We start from the raw sequence: 15356 nt of genomic DNA, 5'->3' as shown, positions 1-15356 counted from the left end.
AATGAGAGGCAGGTGATCAGGGAAGCCACTCTGAGTAATATTTAAGCAGACACTAGAATGATCTGAAGTCAATTATGCAAAGAGTTGCGGAACAGATATTCCCAGCAAAAGAAACAATATGTGCAAAGACCATGAGACAAAGAAGAGTTGTGCTGTGCTCTAGGAACTGGAATGAGCTCAATATCATGAAAGCAGAATGAGCTGTGAGATGGAGTGCCAAAAGAAATCAGATATTTCTAAGAATTGTAGGCTATAAAAAGGAAATCTCATGATTTGAACTGGTGGTTGATGAAAATCATTGAAGGATTTTAAAGAGACAGGGTAACATAACCTAATTATCATTCTGTAAAGATCATTTTGTTTGTGGTATAGAAAATAAATTGAAAAGATAAAAATGATGATGGTGAAGCTAGTTGCAATAGTCCAAGTAGGAAATAATGGTGTGTCAGGCCTTGAGGATATGTACAAAGATAAAAATTCTACAGCTACTAGATTTTTCTATCACAACACATTCTTATAGTTGTTGATTTTTTTTCTTAATCTTGCCCAGTAAACTGAGAGCTTCTTGAAATAGTGACCATACCTTATTTAGCTCTACCCTACTACCTAGTAAAGAGTAAATGGTCAATAAATTCTGCATATATGATAAATAAAGTATGAACACAAAAATTCGTTCATGTGTTTATTGGCTATATAATAATATTAAGCCCCTATTAGTGTTCAGCAATAAAAATAACTTGAGATAGATCTTTCCTCTCTCCCTCTCTCTATGTATATATATATTTTTTGAGACAGAGTCTCACTCTGTCACTCAGGCTGGAGTGCAGTGGCTCAGTCTTGGTTCACTGCAATCTCTGCCTCCCAGGTTCAAGTGAGTCTCCTGTCTCGGCCTCCTGAGTACCTGGGATTACAGGTGCGCACCACCACACCCAGCTACAAAAGAAGTAAAAGAAGACAAAAATATGTTACATGTCTAATATTTTGTAAATATCAATGACAAATAGAAAAGTTAGGCACTTTCAAAATAAACTCCAAAAATCTATTATTCCATAAAACAATAAAATACCAGCAAAAACTGTGAAAATCAACTTTGGAAATTCACCAAAGGCTTGCAACAATCTGAAGACGGTTTATTCAAGAAAAATGGCTGAATCTCAGTAAGAAATGTGAGATTTGTGGCTTTTTAAGTTGTCCTATATCCATTTCCCTTTGTCCAGCTCCATGGCAGCCTTGAAAACCAACAGCCTCATGATCACAGAGCTGAGAAAACAAGGAGCTTAACAACCACTGGGTCATTGGGGTGGGGAGAACAGAGGAGCAGAAGAGTTTAGAGCTCCCTGAAAATCTTACCATGAGAGAACTGTCATTATTTTACATGTCTAGCAGTTCTCTAGGAACCTCCACTCACAAGCCTGGTTTTTACATGACCTGACTCACAGCTTACTCCTGCAAACAGCCTTCTCCTCAGGGCATTTGTTTAAAAAAAAAAAAAAAAATCAGTGGCAACTGTCTAACATCCCAACTACCTGAAGCAGCAGTGAAAGTTGGGTAAACAAAAAGCTGACCAAGACACTTAAAAGGAAACATTAGGAAATACCATTTCCAGAGGGGTCTTTGGAAAGCTCTGATGTATTTCTAGGACTCAGAAAGGACAGAAACAAATGCAGGGTTGTGTGTTTGCCTGAGAAAAAAACTGAAAGGGCCATAATTTCTCATCATTGGCAGATTTTGAGGCTCTGCACAAGCAGGAAGTGAAGGCTAAGGCAGAGTTACAACTGCCTGTTGGAGCACTGAGGATGTACCCCAACATCACACAGAGCCCATCAGCAAAGGATGGAAGACTTATTAGATCAGGGCATTTAAGGAAATTTTTATCTAATCATTAGCTGATCATTAAGCTAACCAAAGAGAGATTTCAGTAGCCATATATAAAAAAGAATACAGATTTTACAGAATCAGATCAGAAAATCACTAAACGAACAAACAGGAGCAGCAGTAACAACATACAACGATTATAAATTCTAGGTATATACACCCAAGAGAAATGAAAGCATAGCCATACAAACTGTGTATGTAAATGTTCATGGAAACAGTAGTCATAAAAGCCACAAATTAGAAACAATTCAATCTTCATCAACGAATGCATAAACAAAATGTAGTATATTCATACACTGCAATATTTTTCAAGCAAAAAAAATGAAGTACTAATACATGCTACAGTAGGAAAGTGCTTTGTAAACATGCTAAATGACAGACGTCAGATACAAAAGACCACATACTGTATGATTCCATTTATATGAAATGTTCAGAACAGGCATAAAGACAGAAGGTAGATTAGTGGTTGCCAGGGGATAGAAGGAAGGGGAAATGGGGAGTGACTAGTGTGTATAGTTTCTTTCAAGGATGATAAAAAAAGTTCTGGAATTAGATGGCCATAATGATTGTGGAACTTTGTGAATATATGAAAAGCCAGTGAATTATACAATCTAAAGTGATAAATTTATGATATGTGAATTCTATTTTTAAAATTAATTTTAAAAAACAATAAGGAAACAATCTAAATTTGATTTCCATTTCATTAATTTAGTCAAATGCCACAATTTCTTGTAATAACTGTCAATTTTAAAAGCCATCCTTCTAGCTTTTTATTTTCAGGAGTCGTTTTCTGAACTAACTCTACCAAAGTGAGCAGTAACTAGGATGTTTATGAAGGTTCATCTGAGACACAAGCAATTCACTTCACATAGGCTATTATACAGCCATCAGAAATTATGTATTTCTATCACTGCTACCTGATACCTGAAATTGATATATGACTTAAGGTTAGATTATAAAGACTATCAACTTTTAGAAACCTCATGATATGCCCAAATTTCTTTAAGTGCAGCTAACAGGTTTTCAAATATTCCCTCAAAAATAATATTAATAGCTAATATGTTCTAGACATTGTTCTAAAAGCTTTAATTATATTAAGTTGAATATTTGCAGTTTCTGATATTCAATCATTTTTAGACCTACTTAAATGACAATTTCACATGTTTTGATCTATGATTGCCCTCCCCAAAATTCTAATATATGTGGGAAGTAACTAAGTTGCACATAGCTAACAAACAGATGCACTGGGATCTGTGCTCAGTTGAACTTCAGACCTCTCACTTTAACTATAACATTAATACTATTACTAAGCCTAAGATAGCTGGAGAACACAAAGATGTGTTTTCCATTAAGATAATATCTATCTTGTTTACCACTATATTCCCAGCACCTAGCACAAGACTGTGCACAGAGTAGATGTGAAATAAGTATCTGTTGAATGAATAAAAGTGAAAATGGTTAAATAAGCAAATAAATATGAAGATATATTTTCAAACTTCCAATGGCTATCTTACAAGAAAATAGTAGATGTACAAAAATAATATTGAGACAGTAAGTACGTAGTAGCATAAGAGATAAATAAAACATGATAGATTGAAAGAAGGATAGATATCACAGAACAGATGTAACAATTTGGAAGAGTGGAAATAGCACAGGTTTTGAATTCAGGTTAAGTTCCAAGTTGAGCCCCAGTTGTGCTTCTTATTAGCTGTGAAATTTTCAACAAACAGATTTACTCAACATTTAATATGTGTTAGATCTTGTGCATTTTGCTATGAATTAATAATTGGTCCCTAATTTAAAGTAATGCATAATTTAATAGGGGAAACAGATACATAAATCATGACATAACCTTTCTGAGCTTCAGTTTCATGGTTTATAAAATGGTTTCTAGCTATCTATGAAAAGTCAATGCAATAACATAAGTCAAGCCATAAAGCAATATGCTTGGTATTGTGTAATTTTTCAATAATTAGTAATTCTTTTCCCTATTGAACTATAGTTTATCAAATCAATAATTCCCAAACATTGGCCAGGTGTGGTGGCTCATGCCTGTAATTTGGGAGGCTGAGATGGGAAAACTGCTTTAGGCCAGGAGTTCAAGACCAGCCTGGTAAACATAGCAAGACCCCCATCTCTTAAAAAAAAAAAAAAAAATTAAAACAATGGAAAGAATTCCCAGACATTAAAAAACTGAATATATATAAGTAAGTAAATATATATATAAGCAAAAAATGATGAAAACTATAGATTCAAGTTATCATATTAAAGTACAGAGATGAATGATACTTTCATGCCATCTACCTATGTACAAATTACTCTTCCCAGTAAATATATTTACATTTTTCTTCTGAAGTCTATAAATATGCAAACATCTGTTTTAAAGCAACAAATCAGTATTATTACCACTTGTTTTTTTAATAAAAAAAAATTTTAATATAAATGTTGACCAGGCTGGTCTTGACCTTCTGGGCTCAAGCAATCTTCCCATCTCAGCCTCGCAAAGTGCTGAGATTACAGGCATGAGCCACTGCACCCAGCCCATTATTATTCTAAACGTATATGCTGATACAAGCAGCTGCAAATATATCAGCATGTCTGATTTTCTAACAAAAAGTCAACAGAAGTATATATGCTAAAGAACTATAAAGACAAAGGGCTTTTTTCCTGCTAAGTTCATTTTCATAATTAAATCTGGTGGCTAATTTACACTTTTACATTGTTATGCATGGGGTTTGGAACACTGAAGAAAGGCTGGGAAAAGAAAATGATACATAAATGCAAAAAGAATCATCAGTCCTTGCCTGCATGAAATCAGCAGCAGTCACATAAACAGCTATCTCAGCCATCATTTAAATATTTCAAAGGTCAGAGGTCTCAAAAGAGTCTTTTCTGGGACTGGGTGCAATGACTCACACCTGTAATCCCAGCACTTTGGGAGGGCAAGGTGGGTGGATCACTTGAGCCCAGAAGTTCAAGACCAGCCTGAGGAACATGGCAAAACTCCGTTTCTATTAAAAATACAAAAAAGAAAAAATTAGCTGGGTATGGTGGCTCGTGCCTGTAGTCCCAGCTACTCAGGAGGCTGAGGAGGGAGGATCACCTCAGCCTGGAAGGTTGAGGCTACAGTAAGCTGTGATCACACCACCGCACTCCAGACTGGGCAACAGAGTGAGACCCTGCCAAAAAAAAAAAAAAAAGTCTTTGCTGGCTAATGAAGAAAAGGGGAAGAGTTCTGGAAAGATGTCAAAAGAACATGTTTGTAAACAAACATGAATGAAATCTCAGGTAAGAACATAAAACCTCTAAGAAACATGCCTTGATAAGTCATAGGCAGAATGCAATGAATCATCTTCCTACTATACACAGGTGTCTGATATACAAAGGTCATATTCATAGGCGCATCAGCAATGGCACTTTCCAAAGTTTCTCACGTGACACAAAAGCCTTCACAGTAAGCCGATTAGCAGCTATTGAATTTAAAAACTTAGCAAAACTTTTTATGCTTTATGTCTTTAACCATATGTAAAATACATAAATCTCACCCTATTTCTCCATTTGAAATTTCTTCAGACACTTTCTAAGCATACCATCTTTCCAGGCCTTTTAGCATTCTATAGTCAAAGATGAGTAAGACACACTGTCTACCCTGGTATCATAATTTAAGAGAGAAAAAAGACACACTGAGAAACAACTAAATCCTGGACGAGAATTAAATAATAAAAGCATTAACAAAATGTTGATAAAACAGAAACGGAAGCACCTGTGGAAATCACAAAAGGGGTGGCATGAACTTTAATGGATGAATGGAAATCTAGCAGGTCAAAAAAAGAAAACGGAAAAGGCATCAAGGCAAAATGAATAATATAAACAAAGACATGAAGGCATAAAATCTATGTTAGGTTTGAGAAACCAGGACAAGTTCAATGTGGCTGAAGCACTGGTACTAGGGGTGAGGTGGTGAGGGCAGGAAATGAGACTTTGGGAGAATCATTCAATTAACATTATTATTATTCCTATGAGAAAATATGCAGAACAGAAACAAAAAGAATAATCACCTTATGTCTTTGATAGTTGCTCGTTTTAGTGGGTCAACCTGCAGCATATGCATCAGGAGAGTGGCGACAGAACGATTGAGATATTCTGGGATATAAAAGACACCGCCTCGGATCTTCTTAAATAATGTAGGTACATGCTCATCATCAAATGGGAGGGTGCCACAAAGAAGAGCATACAAGATAACACCACAGCTCCATATGTCAACTTCAGGACCCGCGTACAATCTAAGAAAAAAGATGACGACACAAACCTGAAATGCAAGTATCACTTTGTCCCTCTCTATGTGCCCTACTTCTATATATAGGTAGTCTACATTCAGTACATATTCATTTCCAAGGTCTTTAATGAAGTCCACGGCCGCTCCCCAGTATTCAATATTTGTTCCTCAAAGAGAGTAAAGGGGCTAGCCAACTACTATTCAAGTCTGCCAAGTGAATAGGGTATTTTTATTTGTCACAAATTCATTTAACTGAAACATACTAATTAAAAAATATAATACTTTCTGTGGTTGATTTTTGAGGGGAACAAAGTAGATGACCATGAACTTGAAAAAATACTATGGTGTATAGGTTAAATCTTTTTCCCAAAGAACTATTACAAGAAAGAAAATATACATATAATATACACATGTAATAGAATTTTTACCCCGGCACACCTTTAAAGAATATTTAAGGCCGGTCACGGTAGCTCACGCCTGTAATCCTAGCACTTTGAGAGGCTGAAGCGGGTGGATTGCTTGAGGCTACGAGTTTGAGGCCAGCCTGGGCAACATGGTGAAACGCTGTTTCTACTAAAAATACAAAAAATAGCCAGGGATGGTGGTGTACACCTTAGTCCCAGCTACTCAGAAGGCTGAGGTGGGAGGATCACCTGAGCCCAGGAGGTGGTACAGTGAGTTGAGATTGTGCCACTGCACTGTAGCTTAGGTGACAGAGCAAGACTCTGTCTCAAAAAATATATACATACATATATATGTGTGTGTGTATCTATATATATATAGAGAGAGAGAGATTTAAAACATTACTTTATTAGTACTGTGTAGACAGTATCCTGTATCACATTATCCTGAGTACTTACCATTTCCACTCTCATCACCTCCTAGATCATATGACTAAAATTAGCTTTGATCCAGATAACCTATGCTTATAGTATTATTCTTTTTTTCTCTTACATTTCGACAGCATTACAATTCCCATGATAGCATATTACCATACTCAAACCTGGGTCTGTGGTAACAAAGTAAATCTCTACTATTCTAATGAAAAGAATATAATCTGTTTATATAAAAAATGGTGATTGTTTTCCAAAAGAAATGGTATGAATGCCACGTGTGAGTATAAATCTAGCAGCCACACTGGAAATCATTTGCTGTATTCTTCAAACTCCTTGCAATAGACTGAATGCTTATGTCCTCCCAAAATTCATGTGTTGAAATTCTAACCCCCAAGGAGATAGTATTAGGAGGTGGGGACTTTAGGAGGATGATTAGGTCACTAGTGCAGAGTTCTCATGAATGGGATCAGTGCCCTTATAAGAGCGACCCCAGAGAGATCCCTCGTCCCTTTCTCCATGTGAAGTTACAGTGAACATACGGTAGTCTATTAGGAAGCAGACCCTCACCAGATACCAAACCTGCTGGCACCTTGATCTTGGACTTCCCAGACTTCAGAACTGTGAGAAATAAGTTTCTGTTGTTTATAAGCCATCGACTTTATTGTATCTTTCTTATAGCAGCCCACATGGACTAAGATAGTCCTGTATCTGCTATTTGCAATAATACTTTTACCATATTTTCTCTCATAGGATTCTGTTAACTTTCAAAATCACACGTTGATCACTGTAGAAAGACTTGAGTTTACCATTGCAATCTGTATAACATTTTTATAATGTACCAATGAATAACTTACATGAGTAACTACACAATCTCTACTTGTAGTTTAATTTCATGAAACAATATTGTCCCCCAAAATCTCATTCTTCCAAAGACAAAATATAAAACAATGCTCTATATACATCGGAAAATACGCAAGGTATTATTAAAGAACTATATCTAATAAATAAATAATGGCACTAGCTTAAATTTAGCAAATTCTTACTCTCTTATCTGCACTTTTGTAAAACGAAAGATATGTTAAATCAGGATCCACTTCAATTATTTTTCTAATGGGAAAACTTCGTAAGTATATAATGACATCTAAATGAAATGTTTAACATTTTTTAATATAACCATTATCCCTTTAACAATGGAAAAATAAATGAACAATTCATTTCTACCCTGTTAAAATCTTACCTTCCATAGAGAATATATTATAATTAAATGTTATCAAAATGACCTCAAGATTACAAAAAGCTTATGCTTCACTGATTATTACCTGCCTGAGATGACTTCAGGTGCTGCATAATTTGGAGATCCGCAACTAGTTCTCAGAAACTCACCATCTGACATCATATTAGATAATCCTAAAAATAAAAGTAATGTTTACCTGGTGCTAGATATTTTTAAAAGTAGATAAAGTCATATAAATATGAGCAAAATTTCAAGTCCTTGATCCTGCATACGTCATTGGTTTTTTTAGTGCTAAAAAAAAAAAAAAAGGCAGTGGAAAGCATTTAACTGGAAAGAGGCCATCTCAGAGTGCTTACACTATAACAAAAAACTAAAGCACATCACATGTATGAGTGAAACTAAATTTCCTTTCTAAATAAAAATGTTGATTCCCATCACAAATGAGGTTATTCTGAAGCATATTGACTTTCCCAAACATGAAAACATCAAAATATTATTTACCTTTTCCATAGTCAAAAGAATAAAATACAGACTACTACTTTTTTGCAGAAGCCTCTTTAAATTCTATAATTAGAAACCAGATGGGCCCCAACTCATAAAGAGATTATGTTTCAAAAGTTAATTTAGAAATATTTAATTCAACATAGAAAAAATAATCTATTGAACCAAAAATCTAGTTGAGCTATAGTACTAAATAAGTTTCACGATTTAGACAAGGAAGAGAAATAGAGAAAGCGATTTCCTAGTTTTTAGATTAAAGACAAGGTATAGACCACAAATAGGCAACAATAACTGGTACCTTTCTATCTCTCTCTTTAATCTCTCATTTCCTAGTCTTTTTCTCAAATACCCTATTAAGGCATCCTTTCCACATACGTTTATCCCAGAAAGTGTTTGGAATATACAAATCACATTTTATGTGCCTTTACCTCTGACAAAAACTATTCTCTAATGAAGTTATTAGATGTTACCCTAAGGACCTCTTCGTGGATCAATTCAGAAGGGCTTTTTTCCAACTGCATGCAAATTTTCAGGTACCTCGGTTTATATGCATTCATCAGGGAAAGTGCCCATACTTTCATGAGATTTTCAAAGAATTTTGGGACTCCTCCCCTCTCTTCAAAAAACAAACAAACAAACAAACAAAAAAAACAGTTATGCATCATTTCCTTAGGAGAAAATGCAGATTGAATGGATTTAATCTTGATGACAGCCATCTAACTTCTCTGGAGGTATCTGCATTTTTAAAGTGTATTTAAGTGAATAGAAAAAGCTACTGAGGAGATTTCAGCTAATCCCTTTCCATGGTACAGAATGTACAAGGTTGACATGGAAAGTTCTTATTTCAATGAATTGTTATGCTTTAAAAGGTAGCTAGTACATTTCTGAACAACCCTGGAGTTACATACCAAAATCAGCTATCTTGGCATTCATGTGTGCGTCCAACAGGACATTCTCTGGTTTCAGGTCTCGATGAACAACCATATGCCTATGACAGTAATCCACAGCAGATAGAATCTGTTGAAAGAGCCGCCTGGCTTCCATCTCTTCAACCTATCAAGCATAAAAGAAACTGCATTAAGAATATCTGGGGCTGGGCATGGTGGCTCACGCCTGTAATCCCAGCACTTTGGGAGACTGAGGCAGGTGGATCACCTGAGGTCAGGAGTTCGAGACCAGTCTGACCAATATGGTAAAACCCCATCTCTACTAAAAATACAAAAATTAGCCGGGCATGGTGGCATGTGCCTGTAGTCCCAGCTACTCGGGAGAGTAAGACAGGAGAATTGCTTGTACCGGGAGGCAGAGGTTGCAGTGAGCTGAGATAACGCCACTGCACTCCAGCCTGGGCAACAGAGCAAGAGTCTGTCTCAAAAAAAAAAAATAATAATATCTGATACATCTATTTAACAAGATTTTTAGTTTCATAATCAGGCTACATATAATTAAGCAAGCGTGAATTATGTTGGAATTCTCAACAAATCAGACAAACCAAAAGCTTGTCAAAGCTCAACATGTCAATAGACAAGTTTTTCTTTGTTGCTAAGCACTAATATTTAAATTTCAATTAATATTATTAAATGTGCACAACGTTTTGGGGAATTGACAGTAAAACAAACTAAAGCAGGACATACGTGAAAGTGCTAAGACAAGGAAATAACTGATGTTCAACATGATTTTACGGAACAGATTTTGAAAAGCATAGGCATCGTGTTGGCAATTAAGTGGAACATGTTTTCCAAAATCAGTATTTCAAAAGGTATGCTTCTTAAGAAAGAAAATTTGTCTAATACTCTATATGTTTAGTTGAGCATTATTATAAAAGCGACTTCAACCTTGAAGATATCTTTGCATTGTGCTATTTCCCAATACTTTCTTTTTTATTAGTTTAGAGGTTTAGTGTACCAGATAGTATGTTACTCACCCGTCCATGCTTACAGATGTAGTCAAATAATTCACCTCCAGACACATATTCCATTACCATAAAAAAATCTGTTGGAGTGCTGATCACCTGGTATCTTTTTTGTTAATAAAAAAAAGTTAACGAAATATGTTACTTTAACCAAAATCAACCTGGTATATCTACTCTTGCTACAATTTTCTATTTCAATGTTTTATAATACTTTAGGCAACAAATTATATGTTATCAAAATAATCACAGAGCAATAAACATGGACCATTACAAAATTATTCTATTTCTTGAGGCTGATGGCCATTCCTTCACATTCTCCCTTTCATGTTTACATAATTTTTGAAATCTTTCCCTCTTCAACAACTAAGTTAAGCATTGATTTTTTTCCATATAAACAAAAATTTGTTTACAGTCAAAGGAGATGAGGTATCACATATTTAAAGATAAATAGAAAATATACTTGGGCCAGACATTGTGGCTCATGCCTACAATCCCAGCACTTTGGAAGGCCAAGGTGGGAGAATCACCTGAGCTCAGGGCAATGTTTTGGGGAATTGACAGTAAAACAAACTAAAACAGAATATACATGAAAGTGCTAAGAAAAGAAAATAACTGATCTTCAACATGATTTTATGGAACCGATTTTGAAAAGCATACGCATTATGTTGGCAGTTAAGTGGAACATATCTTCTAAAGTCAGTATTTTACCAGCCTGGGCAACATAGCAAGACCTCATTTCTGTAAAACATATATATATTTTCCTGGACACATAATATGATACTACAGAGATACATTCAGCAAAATCCAGAAAGTGAAAAATGACCATTACTTCAACAAACAAAATGCAAGAAAAAAAGGCAAAGGATAAACTATATGTTAAAAGTAACTCAGGAGACATATTGACCAATTATGCTGAATAGACTTATTTTGATTCTGATTCAAATAAACCAACTTAAAAAAGCATTTATGAAACAATCAGGAAAGTCTACATGCTGATTAGTGGTGGATAATGTTGTTAATTATTTTAATAAAGATATGATAATGATACTATGTTTATGTTATTTAGAATTTAAAAAGTATTTTCTAGAGTAAATACTGAAGAGTTTACAGATTAAAAAGATAATGTTGAGATTTGCTTCAAAATAATCTGGCATAGGGGAAATGGGGGGAAACAGATAAAACAATGAATTGACTATTGTTGAAGCTGAATAAGACATACATGAGGTCGTCTCACCGCTTTACTTTTGTAAATGTTAAACAATTCCCATCATGAAAAATTAACTAACTGTGTGTGTGTGTGTGTGTGTGTGTGTGTGTGTGTCTGTGTCTGTGTGTCTGTGTTTCTAGGCATCCAAAGCTGGGCACATTAAAAACTAAGAAAAAAAAAATTAGCTTTATTTGATAAAAAAATTTTTTTGCCCAAAAACTACAACTTACACCCCTATACACAATTTTACCAAACCAAGTTTTGGAGACTTTAAAATTAGTTTTGTTTTTTTTTTTCTTTTGTTTGAGACAGAGTCTCACTCTGCCACCCAGGCTGGAGTGCAGTGGCCATGTTCTTAGCTCACTGCAACCTCCACCTCCTGGGTTCAAGCAATTCTCTTGCCTCAACCTCCCGAGTAGCTGGGAATACAGGCATGCACCACTATGCCCGGCTAATTTTTGTATTTTTAGTAGAGATGGGGTTTCACCATGTTGGCCAGGCTGGTCTCGAATTCCTGACTTCAAGTGATCTGTCCGCCTTGGACTCCCAAAATTGCTGGGATTACAGGCATGAGCCACCGCACTTGGCCAGAAGAAATATTTTTAATGGCAATCATTAGTCTTTGGGAAGAAACATGGCAAGGTATCCTAATTTATATAAAATAAATGAATATGACTGAAGAAGAATTGAGACTATTTCAAATGAACTTTGGAAAGGTAATTACACCAAGAACTCTAGAAGAAATAGTTTCATAAAAGCTATCTTTATAAGCACCAAAGTGAATAGCGTAGGGCAGGTGCATCTGCTGTAGCACCTCACTGTAGGCTGGTCTGATTTAGTAACAATTCTCAATCACTTTTATGCTCTGTACATCCTAGATGGGGCACAAAAGAAAAGAAGTGATGACATTCTAATAAATAAATTTAGCTGCAATTTCTGAGTATATCACAGGTATTCAACAAATATTCTTGGAATGAATTATTTCATGAAACCTCTAAATCCTTAGCAGCCACTGTCTTACACTAAAAGCCAGTCTAGAGCAATGAAAACCATAACATTACTAAGCACTTACTGTCTGCCAGACATTAAGCTACTAAATGGTGACACAACATTTATTGAGTACCTACTTGTACTCGGTGAGACCAAAAGTTGGTGTCTCTACTCGTGGAGCTTACAGTTCAGCCAGAAAGACAGACATTAAATATTCTCTTCAAACACAAATATGATCTCCAGTAGCCTCTCAATTTAGAATCTTCAGAGGTTTCCCATTGCTCTTAGGTCCTGAATAAATCAGGCCCTTGCCATCTCTGTTGTTTGGTCTCACCTTTGAGTCACAACACTGAGTCACACTACATTTTTCAGTGTTAGTCATGCTGTACCTCCTCCTGCTACAGCTCCTTTGTATAAGCTGTTTTCACTGACCTGAATCCTATACTATGACCTAAGCCCTAATCATCCTTTAGATCTCAGCTTAAAAGTCACTTCCTAAGTCCAGGACTTCCTAAGTCCACCTTTTTGCACTCACAGATGCGTTCCCCTGAGCTTCAGAACACGCACCTCAGTTTGTAATTATATGTTTTTATTATTACAATAATTTGATTAATGAATGTGTATTTAGTAAAGTGCCTATAACAAAGTAGGTATTTATGTAAATGTATAAATTAGCACTTTTAAATAATGTGAGTGCTTGGAGCCAAAACCAGAGTAATCTAAAACTGAAAAGTCATAGCAAAATTACAGCAAAACTTCAACCAATCAAATTTCCCATTGTCCCCCACCCCTAACCAGATGGAGTAGGGACAAAGGGAAACAAATTTCATAAGGAAGGAGTCCTAAAAAGACAGTTTTACATTAAGGATTTAGTGGAAAAGGCAAATTCCAGGATTACATTCTAAGCCTGGCCTGAGTAAGTCAAATCTCTTGTGCTCTCTAAAATACAAGTACATTGAAGCATTATAAAAAATTCAATCATGAATCATTCATACATGTCAGTATTATTTTCTTAGTACAGCAGAGAAGTAAACTAATGTACTTTAAAATTTTTTCGGAAACAGCATTTCTAATTGGTAAAAAAAAAAAAAAAAAAAAATTAATTATCCAGAAAAATCCTAAGCATTTTCCAGTTGACCAAGTTATATTCATTTTTAGGCAATAGCCACATAAAATAGTATACAAAAATAAAAAAAAGAGAAATCTTTCCAAAGGTAGCCAAAAATCAACATATAGGAGTACACCTTTTTGGTGATCAAATCTATCGAGATTTTAGAACATTATTTACGTAGCTACATACACATAAGTTTTTTCTTTAGTTAGAACTCAGTTACATAGAAATGTATCAATCATGCTTGGTTCATGACACTTGTCTTCAGTAGTCCATGAATGATCTTTTATTTAATTACTATTTTTAATAATGTAATACCTACAAACCCATCACTCAGACAAAAGGCCAAGACCTTGACAACAGCTTCCATCTAATTCATACAGGGATCCACCTTCCCCATCCCATTGCTTCTCACTCAATGTAGCTGTCATCATGAAACCCCTGTTAATCCTTTCCTTCCCACCTCTTTTATTCAGTTTATATACGTACATATGCATGTGTGTATCCCCTCTCTCTACATATATATATTTCATATATATGAATAATTCAAATTCATATATACGTTAAACTGTTCTTTGCTTTAAAAACCAGGTATCACGCTCTATGTAATATTCCAGTAGTTATTTTATTGAGATTCATTCCTATTGTTGTGTTTGCTATAGTTATTTGATTTGACCATTGTTATAATATCCTATTGTGTTTATTCATCTACTCTACCACTAAAGATTATTTAGGTTGTCTCTACAATGTTGCTATTATTTGCTGCTGTGAACATTAATATGGTTTGTATGTTCATCCCCTCCAAATCTCATGTTGAAATGTGATTCCCAATGGTGGGCATGGGGACTGGTGGGAGGTGATTGTATCATGGGGACAGATCCATCCCTCATGAATGGTTTAGCACCATTGCCTCAGTAATAAGTGAATTCTTGCTCAGCTCCTGAGAGAGCTGCTTGTTTAAAGGAGCCTAGCTCTTCCTCCTTCCTCTCTTGCTCCCCCTCTCACCATGTGACAACCTGGCTCCCAGTTGCCTTCTGTCATGATTGTAAGCATCCTGAGACCCTTACTAGAAGTAAAAGCCAGCACCATGTTTCCTGTACAGCCTGCAGAACTGTGGGCCAATTAAGCCTCTTTTCTTTACAAATTACCCGTCCTTCAGTATTCCTTTATAGTAATGTAAAAATGGACTAATACGAACATTCTTCTATATGGCAAGATTTTCTTCTTGATATATACTGATGAGTATAACTGCTGAGTCACAGTTATTGTGCACGTTCCAATTGAAAAGATAACGCCAACTGTTTTCCAAAGAAAGTTTGGCAGTGCTAAAATCTTTAGAAAACTGGTGGATTTATATATTCTCCAACACTTGCAAAACACTATATACATTTCTTCGTAGAAAATGCTGTGTCTT

General features: G+C 35.4%; 1 protein-coding gene across 1 annotated transcript in view; it reads right to left on the bottom strand.

Annotated features, from left to right (window-relative positions):
- The window catches only part of PRKAA2 (protein kinase AMP-activated catalytic subunit alpha 2), a 67015-nt gene that overhangs the window by 12021 nt on the left and 39638 nt on the right, over nucleotides 1-15356 (bottom strand). The window contains exons 3-6 of the mRNA XM_003891950.3: nucleotides 10647-10740; nucleotides 9631-9775; nucleotides 8307-8394; nucleotides 5934-6158 (exon numbers count right to left, since the gene is read on the bottom strand). Of these exons, the coding sequence (XP_003891999.1) occupies nucleotides 5934-6158; nucleotides 8307-8394; nucleotides 9631-9775; nucleotides 10647-10740 (552 nt within the window). The remainder of the gene's footprint in view (nucleotides 1-5933; nucleotides 6159-8306; nucleotides 8395-9630; nucleotides 9776-10646; nucleotides 10741-15356) is intronic.

Source organism: Papio anubis, chromosome 1 (genome assembly GCF_008728515.1).
Source record: "Papio anubis isolate 15944 chromosome 1, Panubis1.0, whole genome shotgun sequence".
NCBI lineage: Eukaryota > Metazoa > Chordata > Mammalia > Primates > Cercopithecidae > Papio > Papio anubis.
Note: the sequence above shows the minus strand (reverse complement) of the source record. Positions and strands in the feature narration are given on the sequence as shown.